The sequence below is a fragment of the Larus michahellis genome, chromosome 21 (genome assembly GCF_964199755.1).
Source record: "Larus michahellis chromosome 21, bLarMic1.1, whole genome shotgun sequence".
In the NCBI taxonomy this organism is placed as follows: domain Eukaryota; kingdom Metazoa; phylum Chordata; class Aves; order Charadriiformes; family Laridae; genus Larus; species Larus michahellis.
Window position 1 is genome coordinate 4743341 of NC_133916.1, and position 15775 is coordinate 4759115.

General features: G+C 50.5%; 1 protein-coding gene across 4 annotated transcripts; it reads right to left on the reverse strand.

The window, feature by feature from the left end:
* Window positions 1-7869: 7869 nt before the first annotated feature.
* Window positions 7870-15468, reverse strand: PPP1R15B (protein phosphatase 1 regulatory subunit 15B). Of its 4 annotated transcripts, XR_012584363.1 has the most exons (4): window positions 13725-15457; window positions 10360-10778; window positions 9314-9388; window positions 7870-8574 (listed from the first exon to the last, which is right to left on the reverse strand). XR_012584363.1 is itself a non-coding variant. In XM_074564278.1 (2 exons), the coding sequence occupies exons 1-2, from the start codon at window positions 15267-15269 to the stop codon at window positions 10575-10577; spliced, it is 1749 nt and encodes a 582-aa protein (XP_074420379.1). In that variant the 5' UTR covers window positions 15270-15468; the 3' UTR covers window positions 7870-10574. The 4 variants fall into 4 exon arrangements, 1 of the variants encoding a protein (XP_074420379.1); XR_012584361.1 differs by having other exon boundaries at window positions 7870-9388; XR_012584362.1 differs by having other exon boundaries at window positions 9314-10778.
* Window positions 15469-15775: the final 307 nt, after the last annotated feature.

Genomic DNA, 15775 nt, shown 5'->3' on the forward strand with positions numbered 1-15775 from the left:
TCAGACCTTCCACCCAGGCTCCGTTTGCGGCAAATAACCCAGGAGGGAGGGAAAGAAAAAAAAAAAATCCCAACCAAACCCCTCGGCTTAACCCCCTGGGAGCCGGGCTGCCACCCCGCCTGCGAGCCGGGGTTCAGAGGGCATCCTCCCAGCACGGCTCTCCAAGTGACTCTTCGGGGCTAGCCCGTCACAGCTTCCTCCACTGCCTACTCGGTGTAATTACCGTCAATTAACTCGGGGTGAGTAATTATGGAGTTGTTACTTCCCTCTCCTGTTCGTTTTAAACAATGTCAAATTCTTCTCCCCGTCTGATCTCGCAGCCAAGCCGAGGCAGTATGTAGGGCACCCTGATGATTATCTGCAGCGCTTTCGGAGCTACCCAATGGGTATTTTCTCTCTGCTTGTTCTTAGCCGTCAATTAAATGTCTTTTAAGGGAAAAGGTGGGGTCTGGGAGGCACCTGGGCTGGGCGACTGCGAAGGCGGCGACTGCCCTTGTGTCCCAGCGGTGACTTTGCAAAAGCTTGTCATGGCACAAGGGGGAAGCTGCTGGTTCAGGAGAGGCTTGAGAGGTGGAAAGGAAGGAGCTGGTCCCCACAGCAGGGAGGAAGGGGCTGGCCCTGCCGAGCTGAAGCACAATCCCCACGTCAGAGCAGTTCCCTGGCAGGATTTGGGGAAACCAGTTCACCCAAAGCCTTGGGAAGGCTCTTCCTATGGTTCTTTGAACCACTGGGTAGGAAAAACACGTCTGGTTAGTCCCAGCGAGCCTGTCGGGAGAGCACCCGATGGGACCCCGGCGTAGCAGGGAGCGATGCCGTGGTCCTGGGCATCAGTTCCATGTCGTGGGAGAAACCCTTGGCTGCAAACCGTGGGCCAAGCTCGTGTCCTGCCTGTGCCGTGGATGCGGCTTCAGGACAGCCCAGCGCTCAGACCCCCACAGCTCACCAGGATTACGTTTGGCTTTCTGAAAGATCGGGCTTTTTGCCTGGGTCTGGGCGGAACAGGGATAGCGTTCCCTGCCTGCCCCAGTTAGGTTACGGGCACGCCGGGGCGGATGGGGAGTTGCCACCTTTATCACGTTACCATCTGTGACCCCGGCTGCAGAGATAAACCTCAATCACCGCCCCATTAACCACCACGAGGACTCCGCCATGTGCCTGGAGACTGGAGAGGCGATGGTATGACCCCGAGATTGGGGAGGTGACGGCATGGTCCCACGGCCGGGGAGGTGACGGCATGACCCCAAGAGTGGGGAGGTGATGGCGTGGTCCCGAGGGAGGCAGCTCCACTTCCCCTGGCTCTGCAGCCACGCAGGGTCTGCATGCCGGAGCCAAACCACAGCCAAGAAATCCCAGAGCTTAATTAATGCTTGTGGCCAAACCCGGGGAGCACCCGAGCAGTGGTGGTGCTTCAACCCAGGGACACTCAACCTGGCAGCTAGGACGCCCCACTGCTCACCTAAAATAGGCACCGGGGGACAAAGTTGCCACATTAAACTGTTCTCCATCGTGGGTTTTTTTGGGGAAAACCCCGATAGCCAGCCCTGGCCAAGGGATGGCTTGTGGCACTTGCTGGCTCAAGGCAGAAATAGTTTTATAAAGTCAAACGCGGTGAGAGGTCTGTTCCTAAGCTGCCTTAATCCTATTTCAGCGCTGGGGGAGGCACCGCGGGGATAACCATGGCTCTCCTGGAGACACCGGGTCCTCTCGGCCACCCAGTCCCTGCCACCGCTCGCGGACGGGGGGTTCTTTAGGGGGAGCAGCCTCTGCCCCGCGTTATAGCTCACACACGGCGTTAATCAAACATTTTGGGGAGCCGGGTCTGCGAGCAGCTCCGGGCACCGCTCCCGAGACTCCGCCGAGATCTCCCCATCGTAGAGCTTTCAGGGCTGAGCTTTCGAAACCGCCGCCGATTCATTGGTATAGACGTGAAGTGGAAACCTGAAGAGAGCCAGCAGCGAAAAAGCCCACGCTGTGGTTCAGGGCGAGGAGCTCCCTCTGCAGCCCAGGGCAAAACCTCTCCCGCCACCCCGGGGTTATTGTGGCACGTACCTGGAGGGTACGCGGGGTCAGGGTCCCTGCCAGATAAACTCATCTGATGCTAAAAGATTTCCTTCCTTCTCTAGTAACCCCCAGGGAGGGGTGCATTTCCCTGTCCACACGTATTCTCAGGGTCCCCCTCGCTTCTCTGTGGCAACCCCAGGAGAAACCCTGCCAGAAACGGCATCGGAAGGGAGAAGGAGCCGGTGCAGCCCCCAGGGTAAATAATGCCGAGGTTCTTGGAGGGCTTTGTAGGACCTTCAGCCAAGAATCCCAAGCAGCTCCAGGCTCCCTCCTGCCAGGTAAATAAATCAGCTTTTATTGCTTTCCACAAGAGAATTTTTCCCCCCCCTATTTCTTTATATCTTAATCCAATGGAAATTCAAAGGGGAAATACCAGCCGGGCTTTTTGTTTTCATTTGGTTTAAAATCCTTTTAAAAGCTCCTTGTTCACAACCACCCAGGCTAGGAAGGAAGGGGACAGCAAGCGGGCACACACCGAGGTTTTCTTTGTGAAAACACCCATATTCAGCATTTCTAGTGAATCTGAATTCTACAGGTCCCAGGGAGGCTCCCACAGCATCGGCCATCATCGGCCGTGGCAGCATGGCCACCACTGCCCCGTGCACTGTGTCCTTCCGTTAATGGGGACCTTCCTTTAGTGTCCTTCCTTTGGTGGGGACACAGGGGGACGGGGAAGCCACCTGTCTCCCACGGGACCATCCTCAGAGCAGAAACCCACCCGAGGGGAAGTGGATTTGCGTCGGGATCGGGCACAGGGAGGAGATGGAGCTCAGCAGATGTATTTGCTACGGCAAAAACCAGCCCCAGCACATCAGCCATCTTCCGGAGACGTGCGGCCGTTGGCGATCCCGGTGGCACCAGGACACCCTTGTGTGTGAGATGGTGGTTTGGGCAGAAGGATTTTGCTTCCCGATGAGCCAGGACCTGGCACCACGCTCCCCACAGAGCAGCCACCTCCTCCTCCAGCCACACAGCGCCGAGCCCTCGCTCCGAGCCGCAGTGGGACTGCGCCGAGAACAAAAGGCGAAGGGAGCGAAACACGCGGAAAAGGGCTGTGCCGGGGGAGCGGCGGCGTGACACCGGCACCGCTGCGGCTTAGTTGTGGTCAGAGGGGACGTCTGGCCCCGGCTGCTGTGACACCCAGCTCCCAGCCCATCGTGGGTGACCTGCCCCGCCGGGGAGGGCGAAGGAAGGGCGAGGAAGGTTCCTGCGCGGAGCCCCGGTGGGTCAGACGTTAGGAATGTCACAAAACCGGGCCTTTCTGCACGGAAAGGGGTTGGTTATTGTGCACTTGTCCCACATTCGCCCAACCCGCCCCCACGCTCACTGCGGAGCAAGGCGGCACAGCACCTTCGGGCCACCACGCAGGGCGGGTGGGAGGGGGCTCCACGGGGACCCACTGGGGCAGAAGTGCCACGGGGTGGCCATGGCCCCCGGCAGCGTTGCCGGCTGCAAGTCCCGCGCTGTCATACGGTTCTGGCACCATCTCCTGGACAAAAGCTTCCCCAGAAACAAGACCAGAAATGCAGCTGCAGAGCGAGTCGGCCAGGGGCTTCCACCAGGCCCAACCTGATGCACCCCAAGATGCGTCCAGCTCTGGAGTCCTCAGCACAGGAGAGACACGGGGCTGTTGGCGCGGGGCCGGAGGAGGCCCCGGAGATGCTGGGAGGGCTGGAGCCCCTCTGCTGTGAGGACAGGCTGAGAGAGCCGGGGGGGTTCAGCCTGGAGAAGAGAAGGCTCCGGGGAGACCTTCCAGCCCCTTTCAGTCCCTAAAGGGGCTCCAGGAAAGCTGGGGAGGGACTCTGGAGCAGGGAGGGGAGCCGTGGGACGAGGGGGAAGGGTTTTACACTGAAAGAGGGGAGATTGAGATGAGATCTGGGTAAGAAATTGTTTGCTGTGAGGGCGGTGAGCCCCTGGCCCAGGTTGCCCAGAGAAGCTGTGGCTGCCCCATCCCTGGAGGGGTTCAAGGCCAGGTTGGACGGGGCTTGGAGCAACCTGGGCTGGTGGGAGGTGTCCCTGCCCGGGGCAGGGGGTGGCACTGGGTGATCTTCAAGGTCCCTTCCAAGCCAAACCACTCTATGATGCACATTGTGCCCCCTCCCTCACTGTCAATAGACAGCAGCCTGCCCCCATAACTTCAATCTGGCATCTCCTCCCCCCTTTACTCCCCACAAAGCCCATCCAGCCACTCAAAGTCCCCACCCGGCAGCCAGGCTGGGGACACGGTGGCCATCCCACCACCACGCTTTGCAGCAGGGGGGCAAGACAGGAGAGCGCTGCTCCTTCTTGGCTTTCCCAGCTCGAGCACAGAGACCAATAATCACCTCAAGCGAATGAGTGTTGCTAAGCGAAAAAAAAAAAAAAAGAAAGTTAATTGCTTCATATTCTTTACGTCTGGTTGTAAACTGCTCATAATTTGATGGATGGTGCCAGGGAACGCCGCTGCCGGGAGCGGTGGTGGGTGCTGCCCAGTGGATCCGACCGGGCTGGTGTGCCGGAGCCCAGACGCCCAGATTGCAGGCAGATGTTTAACAGCCCTTTATCACCAATCTCAGTCGCACGTTTACCACCAGGCACAGCAACGCACCGCTCCCACAGCGGCCCCGGGGAACTCCAAACCCTTGGACTGGCTCGTTACCATTAGCTCCCAACAGCCAGCACGGGAGGAGGCACGGAAAGGCGCCAGCAAAACACCCCCCCAGCTCCAGACGTCAAATCTTTTTAACCTGCTCCCGCTTCCCTGTCACCAGGAGCCGCGCTTCACCTCGCATCTGGCCTAAATTCTCTCCGAATATCCGAAACAGCAAGCCTAAAACAAGCAGCAGGATGCAGGAGAAGGGGAAAAGGCGCCGAATCCAAGCGTCCCTGGCTGGGTCTTTGCTTCTTCTCGGCACACAGTCCCCGCGAGAGACCTGGGACCATATCCCGGGTATCCCAGGTATCCCTTCGCACGTAGAAGGGCTGCAGCCCGTAGCTATTTTCCGTTCCTGCTGAGGGACCCGGTCCAGGGGTGTCGGAGAAAGAAAGGAGCCGACGTTTCCCAGGGTTAAGGAGCAGCTCCCCCCGGGCTCTCGGGAGCAGGGGGGAGGCAGAGCTGCTCCAGCGCCATAGGAAACACCTCCCTCCTCATACCAAACCTCCGAGGACCCACCGAAGCCCTGTTTTCCAAGCAGGACCTTTCTTTGTTCCGTACCTATCAGTTACCCTTTGTGGCAGCTATCTTCCCTAAAGCCAGGCTTTTAGATTTAGCTGAGGATAGTCCCATCCGTGACACAGGTGGGGGAATTTACCTTCAGCAGCTTGAGGACACTAGCCCATGGGCTAGCGCAAACCACGCTTGCCCCCCTTGGATGAGTAAACGGTGCTGAGGCCTCCCTTCCCACAGCCGCTTCAAAGCTTTGAGTCCACCCTGCCGGAGCGGGATACCCCAAACTGTACGTTTCTACAGGCAGGGGGGGTTTGTTGGGTTATTTCTTTCTTGCGAGAAGCAACACGGCTAGTGAAGGGAACAGGACGAGCGGAGAAGCCAGTTGAGTCTAGCAAAACGCCGCACGCCATCCTGCAAAGAGAGGCGAGGACGAGGAGAGCGATGAATATCCGACGTGCTCCTACAGCCGGGGCGGCTACGGAGCAGCCAGTGTTTAATGGCCAACATCATCGGCCGGAGGGGCAGATGGATGCCTGCTGCTAACAGGCTCTAATACTTCATATCCCCACGACTAACGTGCAGCTTTGCCAAGGCTTCGCTTCCCACCAGCACCAAACATGCTGAAATAAACTTTGGATTACGCCCGAGTTACAGCCACGTGGCTGGAAAGCAGCAGACTCTCCCCGGAACCACAATCACGTCACGACTCGGCGTCATCAGCGCCTTCTCCTGCCTCCCGGTTTCACAAGAAACTTGTTTTTTGCAGGACCAAACCAGCTCCGCAGCACCATTAATTTGCAAATGGCATTTCAGTGGACGCAGTCACTAGCGACTACAGAAATAGCAGCTCATTTACTCCCCACGCGCTTCGCTGACAAACAAGTTCTCAAGTCCCGGGGAGAAGATGCAGCGACCAGAGCAAGAACAATTCTACTCTCACACAGATAAATTGTCAACTAAACTCCAACGGCAGACCTCGGTGCTGGTAGAATAAAGAAATCCCAGCAGGGTTTCTACATTCCAGATGGCATCTGGATGCGCTGCCAGATACAGAGGAGCTTTTATTTAGCACGCTGTTTCTTTAAGCTATCTCACTGAATAAAGAGAAATTACAATGTTCGGGGTTTTTTTTACTGAATAAAGAAATTACAACGTTCATTTTTTTTTAAGGCAGATTCTAGAGGCAGCAGAACAGGTGAATGTGGCTTTAAAAAACCCCCGACCCACTGTGGTTCATAAACCACTGCAGTTCGTAATTACGATGTTCAGCTTTGTTCATTGTTTTAAAGGGGGTATTGCAGGAAGTTCAGACAGTGTTTTTTCCATGCCTAGTCCAGCAGTTTTCTGCCCACTATACTTTTATAGAAACAAATACCGCATGACGAGGTTTGAGATGCCTGGAGGAGACGTAAGCACGGGGTGAGACACGGCTCGTGCTGCAAGACAGGAGCAAAAGCCTGTCCTACTGCTCCGGTTCTCAGCTCCGAGCAGCACTTTTCTTTAAGGCATAAACTAAACAACCGATAACTCGAAAGCTCTCCCCAAAACGTCACTCTGGAAGAGGGGTGACGAACCCCGTGGCCCTTGAACTCATTCCAGAGACGACTCCGCCACGACCATGTCACCTGCGGTGAGCGTGCCACCAGCATCACCACTCCGGAGGAAGCTTGTCAGCAGCCCAGCCTCATTTCCCAGTATCCCACTGGAAACCCCTGGAAAAGCCGATTTATGCCTGAAAACACTTTGGGAAATGAAGCCCACATCCTGTCGCCACCCTCGTCTTCCAGCCTCCTTCATCCCACCCAGCAAAGAGCCCCCAGCTGAGGGCGTGATGCCCCAGAGAGCGCCCAGCTCCTGCGAGGCATCTGGGCTCCACGCTCCTGGAAAACTCTGCCAAAATCATGGTATTCCCTAGTCTAAAAACCACGGAGTGATAGACGTAGCTTCACACACCAACCAAAAAAAAATAAAAAATCATTAAAAACAATTATGTTGGATAATGCTGCGCAGGATTAAGTGTCACTGGGCCTTGCCACCTTCCCATGCTCACGTGTATTCTGAGCTCCTCACCAAACGCTTTACTCCAATTCATTAAAAAAACCCAAAAGGAATAAATAATTGTCTGCATTATAGGCCAACGCTGCGTTAAAACAGAGGGAAGTGTTCGGGCTCTTCTCTAAGCGAAAAACGAGTAGATGTGACTTCTACTCACCTCACATTTGTTTTAATGCAAAACCTCAAAAAAACTTCAAAAAACCCCACCCTGAAATGCCTTCAAACCCACGTACTATTCATATTTAAAATTATGCTAACCAGTGAGCAAACTAACCCCAAATCTCCGATACTCTGCTTCAATTAGGGCAACAAAACATTAACATCCCTGTGTACACCAAGCCAACACCTCATCTGAATAAAACTAATTGCACTTGCACACTTTGTATTTTAGTTTAAAAGCTTCATCAGTCCGAGGAGCCCTTTTGGAAGGAAACTCACAGGGAAGAGCATCTGCTTCTAAATGACCACAACCTCCTCTGAAACACCAAAGGTGATGAAAAAAATAGTTCACATTCTGATAAAGCTAAACAAACGTGCATGAATCACGCTTTCATCCCGTTACCTGATGTCTCCCCTAAGTTCTTTCAAAGAAAAACAATTTGGCATTATCTTGCAAATATCTTTATTACAATGTACAGATTAGTTCTGAATAGTTTTATTATGTACAGAAATATAACTTTAGATATAAAAACCCAACAAACTTGACACAAATCAATTAAAATCTGTATAAAGCCAATGTTGAAGGTTTTCTAACTTCTCTAAATTATACAAAAATAAAATCTGATAATTACAGTTTTGATTTAAAGTTCAACAAGTGTTATTTTTACTGTCTCACTCAAAGCACTGACACATACACGTTCTGTATGACCATTTTAAGGTACGTTATAGGGAAAATGGGGACAATCAAGCTTAGCTTTCTTCTGAGGTGATGTTTACGGTGATGAATTTAGTGTTAATTAGCTGTCACCTTACACTGGATACTTTGAAAACACGAGAGGCAGAACAGCCTACCCAAGCAGGTATGTTTGAGTGGGAATCAGCAGTGTTAGAACACAGTGCTTGATACACTGCAGACTGGAAAAAAAAAAAATTCTCAAATGTTAGAAGCGCTTTGGAAGTAGTTTTTAATCTAGTTTACATCCAATTTGTCCGTTCTGGTTGTTTCCAGCTGTAGCTTTTTCCAAGCTTCTGCAAACAGTATTTGCAGGTGTTAATTCACACCACTCCAAAGCTCCTCACAAGCACCAGGAAAACAAGTGAGTTGTCCAGAATAACTGAAGCACCAACAAGTTTCTCCAAGATCGAAGAAACTAGGAGAGTGACAGAAAAATTGCTATAGAATATTCTGCCAAGAGCAATGAACAGCGTTTTTACTTATCAGTCACACTTGGACCATAAGTCAACAAATTTTCTACTGTAATTCTACATTTGTCATCCTGCGTGCTTTTTCTAAACTAAAAAGCAGAACGGCTGTTATCAAATGATACAGGAAAATTAACTCCTAAAGGATTAGAATTTCACAACTAAAATTGTCTTTTGTAGGAAAGAAGAATCCAATTATTTTTTATGCCATGGGGATGACGAATGCCATTGCTGCATTGCTCCCAAGCAGCCAGTCCATAAAGCTGCTCGAGTTTCAGCTGTGTCTTAAGGTTATGCGACAACTCTACTGTGTAGAGTTCATAACTGTAACACTTCTAATGTGTAGCAGAGAAAGGGAAGAAAATACATCATGCAATAAGAATAAACTCAAAAACTCTGAAATTTGAGACAGAATTAAAAATAATGGCCAAAAAGATAGCATGATAAAGCAGAAAATTCAGTAAAGTGCTGTGAAGCTTTTCTGTATCTGTAATCTTCTTTCGAATTAAAAATTGAAGCCATTAATGAGATAACAAATCTGAAGTTTTTAGGTTTCTCCCTTAAAAAAAAAAAAAAGGGAAACAATTCTAGTCTGAACCAAGTAGCAAATCATTTATTCACACAACTTTGTGCAAACGATAAGAACTCTTTGATGTTTGGTATTTATTCCATTGCATGACCTCATACCTGCTTGGCTAACAGCCACAAAACATCCTTCAGGTCCAAACACATATCCAAATGGTGTTGCTTTTCTATTTTTGACTGAAACAACAATTAAACATTTTAAGTTAGGAACATAAATAAGGAGTGTTTTTCTTCCACTGAGGACCTCAACTTTCAGATCCTAAGTGTGAAATGTTATTTCCGTACCAGATGAACAAAAGTGCAGACGCATAGAGGTATTAATACTGGCTTTTGGTAAAGAACACAGCAACTTGTAGCCTTAGATTTCCATAAATCAAAGATAATTCTCCTCAAAAGTACCAAAACAAGCATATTGGATACAAGAAATATGTAGAATCCTCCACTTCAATCCCATCTTCAAAAAGCAGAATCAATTACGGCAAAGTTACTCTAAGATTAAGAAGAACTAGGGCCTAGTTCCCTGTGCGTGGCTTAAATTCAAACTATCGGCCATAGCCTCGATACATACCTTGAAGCTTTAATTATTGATCAGGGCGAGGCCTTTCATTGCCCTGAAAGCAAAGAGGTTTGGTGCACAAGCAGCCAACACCCTTTGGAACAGTACTGGGTAAAGGTATTTATTTAAATAACGAGAAACCAAAGGGCTTGTAGTGCACCAGAGCTCCCCTGAATCCCCCAGTGTGCTAGACTGAAATATTAAAACAACAAAGCATTACATAAACACTCAAACATTAGATTACATGCAAAACTGGGATCTTAAAAGGAAGGAATAAACTATCTGCTTTGCAGTAAAGTTAACATTGTTAGCTAACAAAATTTTGAGACTTTTGTACAAGTCAGAAAATGGAGAAGCACAAGGAAGTAGCACATACCTCTAGAAACTTTAAATCAAAACTGCAATAACTAGGTTCTGAGCCCCATAAATATCTCCTTCAAAATAGGTTTTGCTTTTTCAAAGTGCAAAAATCCAACTAAATAGTCACCACTTCTCCACATACGGCAGACAAGGCATTTTTGGAATGGATTTAACCTAAAGCAGTCTGTTCCTCAAGTGTTACTTAAAAGGAATGCAATTACACCATCCTTACCCTTGATGATAATCAAAAGGTTTTGTCTGGATACCAAAATGGGACACACAGATATATCTGTTGGCTGAATATCGAACTGGGGAAAAAAACCTGTTAAAATCACACTTTTCTCCCCATTTCAAAATAGCACATGCAGCTGCCACTTCTTGTTTTGAAGATGTTCGTGAGTGCGTAGGGTCACGCAACTACCAAATCTTTTAAGGTGCTAGAAGAGATCAACCCTCTTGTAAGTAGGTTTCTTGGAGTCTATGAAATACTTTTTGCCTATGCTCTGTCGTGAAGCAGTATCCTATGGCTTCTTCTGTTTCTTGGATACGTTTCTGGAACCTGCATCCATCTCGTGCAAGCTCTTCCCAGGGTCCTTTACGATCCTCCTCGCTGCTTATGTAATACTCAGTAACTTTTTCAAGGAAGGTTACCTGGAAAAGACAAGTCATTTAGTAAAGCGTTAGTCAAACACTCGTGCAAAAAGGAGCTTCATATTTATTTGCACACACAAATTTAACAGAAGTTATTAAATGCCTAAAATAGCAAAAAGCCTCAGATATGCTACCAATTCATGCTAGGTCTCTGCACCACCCAGGCCAGAGTATACGTCACCTCTCAGCTTTAAAAGCCACCGGTTGCTGATTTCTCCCTCTATCAAAAGTAGTGCTCAAACTACTAGAGTTTCTGAACTGCTGCCTAAGAGGCCTCTTTAGGCTGACGGCAGATCACACAGTGTTCCCTGTGAAATAACACCCACCCTGACATCAGCACTGGGTTATAACCTTACACAGATACGGTTCAAGCAGGTAACTCAGTGGGACATGCCAGGACACTCACCTAAGGCAAGAAATATGCTACCGGCCAACACCTCTGATTACTGAAGCTCACATAATAAGAAAAGGAAGAATCATTGTTCTGTGGAATAAGTAATCGTGTGAGTCAGCCTGTACTTCAGCACCAGAAAAAGAAACCACACCAAGCTACATATAAGGAAGCAACACTCGTCACTAGGTGATGGAACAAACCCATCTATTCAGAGCTGGGATCAAATTCCAGTCTATTTTAAGTTCATGCAACAAAATGAAGTCAAAGTCACGGCACTTTAAAATACACAGGAAAACTTTGACTCTCTGCCATTTTTAAGAACTATTAAGCTATTTTAAGAAAACAAAGAAATTTACAGGCTCAGGATCTAAACTTGACTGCATTTAGACTACCACTATGCTAAGGATTTAAGTTTTTCTGTTACAGAACGATAAGCGAAAGCCAGACTATTTCAGGCTCCTACTGAATCTTTCACTTAGCTGTACAAAAGGCACAAGACTGAAGCATCCACCAGCTCTCAGACTAGGACAGATTCTTCAAGACAAACCAAACACTGTCCTTACGGACAACTCCACCAAATTTGCTGTAGAACAGCTACCTCTGGAAGGTCAGGAAGAAACTTGGGGGGTACAAAAAACCTGCTGCTCCATCCCCATGTTTTATTAACACAGAACCCTAGATTCACACCCAGTTCACACTAACACAATGAGTGTAGAGTGAGACTGCTTTTTGTGGTAGTCACCTTCCAACCTTCACAGAAAACATGAAGGTAACAGTTACAGAAGAAATGACCTACAGGAATAATCAGCAGTTGAGGATAAAGAGCCGCAAGGGATTGTGCAAAAGCAACCTCCAGAAGTCATCCCATTCTAGGGCAGCATTCCCAAATTACTGCCGAGCTGTCTGGGAAAGGCAGGGGCATCAGAGCCCACACATCCTCACGTAGTGTCAATGCATTTGCTAACTCGCAACTGAAACAAAACACTCCCAGGTTTTACGACTCTACAAACAGGAATATTGCTGCTGTTTGTTTGCAGGATGCCAGATAGGAAATAGCCTTGAGCAGGATGAACGGCCTGAGGATTTCCCGGGAACACCTTGGTCACTGCAGTCACTGCTCAGCAATCTCTGATGTTTAGCAGCCAGACCTAATTAAGTCTCTGCTTTCAGGCACACGGAGCTGTTACATCAGCCTATCCCTTTGTGAGTTCCTACCTTACATCCTTTTTACATCAGTCTAGGACACCCTTGGGCACAATTACTGGATTCTGTAACATCACGCTGAATATTGCGGCTAGATCACCGTTCTTTCACCATGTCAACAGATTGCACAGACTCAAGCAATAAATTAGTCAAAAAATTACTACTGGTAAGGTACTACATCCTTGACACGCAACAACATTTTAGGTCACAGAAGTATGAACTTACAGCAGGGCTCATCAGTGCTACCTTGCAGCATTTCAGACAGATGCTCTCAGTTACAGAGGACCTCTTACAAAAACTGTTTGAGTATTTCCCATTTAGATTAAAATATAATAATTTATCCTGTGTGAACCATTAAATGCCACTTGCCCTAGCAAAAACAGGTACGAAGTTACCTACAAGTCAAGCTCTCAAAGAAGAAAACAAATCTCTCCACTGTAAGAATGCTAAAGCAAGCATTATACAACTTTTCTATTTTGATAACTTGTTATACTAGTGTATTACCCTGGGACTTGGTATCACAACTCATAAAAATGTTTGCACTATCAGGCAAGACTCAGACATTGCACCTGAAAAGCCATCTTGTACATCCGTAGTATGATAAAACTCATGAGAAGATGAATTTGTTTCTTACTCTTTACATGAATCCTATTACATGTATTAAAAAGTTTTCTAATGCACTAACTCAACTAACTTTTGCGCTCAAAAGCCCAGTTCCAGATTACATCCTTTTAATAAACAGCTGCTGAATTGTAATAGTCTCTTAAATGGAAATGGGAGTATTACTATACTCTCTATTGAGACTTCAGTGGCTTACTGTAGCATGCGTTAACCCACAACACAAGATTTCTTCCTATTTCAAAAGACATTTGTAACTCAAGCAGGCTTATCACAAGTCCTAAAAATGTTTAGAATACTTTACATCTCGATTACACTACACACGCAAAGGTCCTAAAATACTTTATCAACATTATTCATAACAGAAAGGTGTACTTTCCAGAGGAAAAACTGACATCACAGTTCTCATCCGTTTCTCCGATAACGAAAACTACGTTACAACACAAATATAGAATGAAAACTAGAAACGGAATTTAAAGAAGTTACCCGCTCTGTGTCACTGAATTACGAAATCTACCATCACGTGTAAATGATGAGGCACAGTCATTTCAGCCAAATAATTAGACCATAAGCTCATGGGGGCATGATCTGCCTCCCCCGTGGCTGGAATCCCGGCACAAGTAACCTCACCCACTTGCGTACCTCACGCAACGTGGGTTTGTTGTTTGGTTTTCGGTTTGGTTTTTTTTTTTAGCATCCCCAAAACACAAAAACATAAACAAAGTATATACCTTTTTCCGCTTGGTACTTCTACATTTCTCACCAGAGAGAATGCCATGCTGCACAAAGTCAGTGACCCCACAGTTATGTTTTTCCAGCTGCACCCGACAGACAGTTAAGTGACTGTGCTCAGAAACAACCAAACTCGGCCTCTCTGCTCCTTTTAAACCAGGTGTCCCCTTTTTCTCTGCTGTTTGAAAGGCTGCCTTGAAATTTAAAGGGTTATATGGATCATCTGAGGTACAGAACGAGTTCCAAAGTTTCAAGTTTTCTGCCTCATCCACACTGCTACAGTCCCAGTCGTCCTCCTCTTCAGAACTAGGGTGAGGTGAGCCTGAGGACTCCTCTGCCCATGAAGAATCTTCCTCCTCCTCCTCCACATCCGACATATCCTTTCCCGGATCACTGGAAGATGTCTGAATGGTGGCTGTGAAGTTCTGAGGGTTGTATGGATCCAAACTGTAGAAGGAATTCCAGAGATGAAGCCTCTCCCCGTCCTGGCTATCAGCATCTGAATCAGAGGGGAGCCCTTCGCTGTCAAACCCGTCATCATCATCATCATCCCAGTCTTCCTCATCATCCGCACTCTCCTCCCCACTGGAAGCTCCCCCTATGATATAGTCTATTAATTTATTTGCACAGACAGGTCTGGCTGAAAATGTAAGGTTTTGCTCTATTTCGGAGTCCTTGTCATCCTCTTCAGCCAAGGCTTCTGCCTCAAGTGCTCCCTTCTCAGCTGAACCCCTGATCCCCTCCTGCTCCACGGGACCACCTCCAGCTTGTCTCCCTGACTCACTCGGCTCCTCGGGCTGCTTCAACTCCCCGGTGTCACACCGCTGCTCCCGCCGTCCCTCTACCTCTTGACAAACACCCTTGTGGTGCTGCTCCTCCTCCAGGCTGTGATAGCCGTGGTCCGGCTCTGGCACGGCCAGGCCGCCGCTCGCCAAATGCCACCGCTGGAGAAAAGCCAAGCGCTTGCTGCAGAGGAACTCAACCTCCGGCAAGCCGCCCCGGGCAGGGCAGCCTCGCCAGGCCTCGGCGGGGACGTCGGCTCGCAGGGGTTGGGGCAGATGGCTCTTGCCGGAGGAGCCGGCCTGGCCCTGCTCCGGGCCCAGCACGTACCAGTCCACACGCCGTAGGGGGAAGGGCACCAGGCTCCGCACCAGCCCGCTTCCCCAGAGACCCGCCGGGGGCTCCGTGCCGCCCTCTCCCCCCTTCTCCAGGGCCTCCTCCGGCCACGGCAGCGTCTCCTCGGTCCAGTCCAGCGAGGCGGCCGGCTCCGGGAGCAGCAGCAGCGGCGGCTGGGGTCCCTTGGCGGGCGGCTGCCCGGCGGCGGGGCAGAGGGCACTGCTCAGCGTGGGGCCGGGCAGCAGCCGCTGCAGCAAAGCGGGCAGCGGGGAGAGGAGCTGCGACATCAGTCGCAGCAAGGAGAAAGGCGGGCTCGCCTGGGGCGAGGCGCCGGCGGGGGCCGCGCTGGGCCCGGCCAGCTTAGGCCAAGCCGCGGCGATGCCCAGCCGGGCCCGCCCCAGGCCGCGTTCCCGGCCGCTGGGCTCCATGAGCGGCGGCGGCGGGCTGAGGAGACTCTTCAGCGTTCCCAGCGGTGCGGCGGGGCCTGCGGAGCAACGCTCCGTCGAGGGGCTGCGGGTCGGCGGTCGCAGGGGTCGGCGGGCGGCTTCCCTCGAGTTCTCGACTCCATCCTGCTGCAGGCGGCGGCACAAAATGGCGGTGCGGGGCCGAAAGCGGCGACTCCACCCGCCCGCGGCCTGCGTGAGCCCCGAGGGGCGGGGCCACCCCAAAGACGCAGGCGCCTGCCCGCCCCCTCGACGTCGCCGCGCGCCGCCGCCGTCCATTGGGCACGGGGGGCCGTCGCCGGGGAGGAGGCCCCGCCCCTCGCTCCGCGTGGGGATTGCATCAGCCGGCGCGCGGCGCGTGGCAGCGCCCCCTCTGGCGGCGGCGGGAAACCGAGGCCGGGCAACGGGAAGCGGGGCCGGGGGATGAACCGGGCCGCGCGGCGGGGAAGGACACGGGCTCGGCGGAGGTAAACCGGGGCAGGGGCAGCTGC

Bases quoted from the DNA above. Each gene is read 5' to 3' on its own strand.
- PPP1R15B (XM_074564278.1), bottom strand. From the start codon at position 15,269: ATGGAGCCCAGCGGCCGGGAACGCGGCCTGGGGCGGGCCCGGCTGGGC. The intron at 10,779-13,724 runs GTATATACTTTG...TGTCTTTTCCAG, and splicing joins GAAGTACCAAGCGGAAAAAG to GTAACCTTCCTTGAAAAAGT.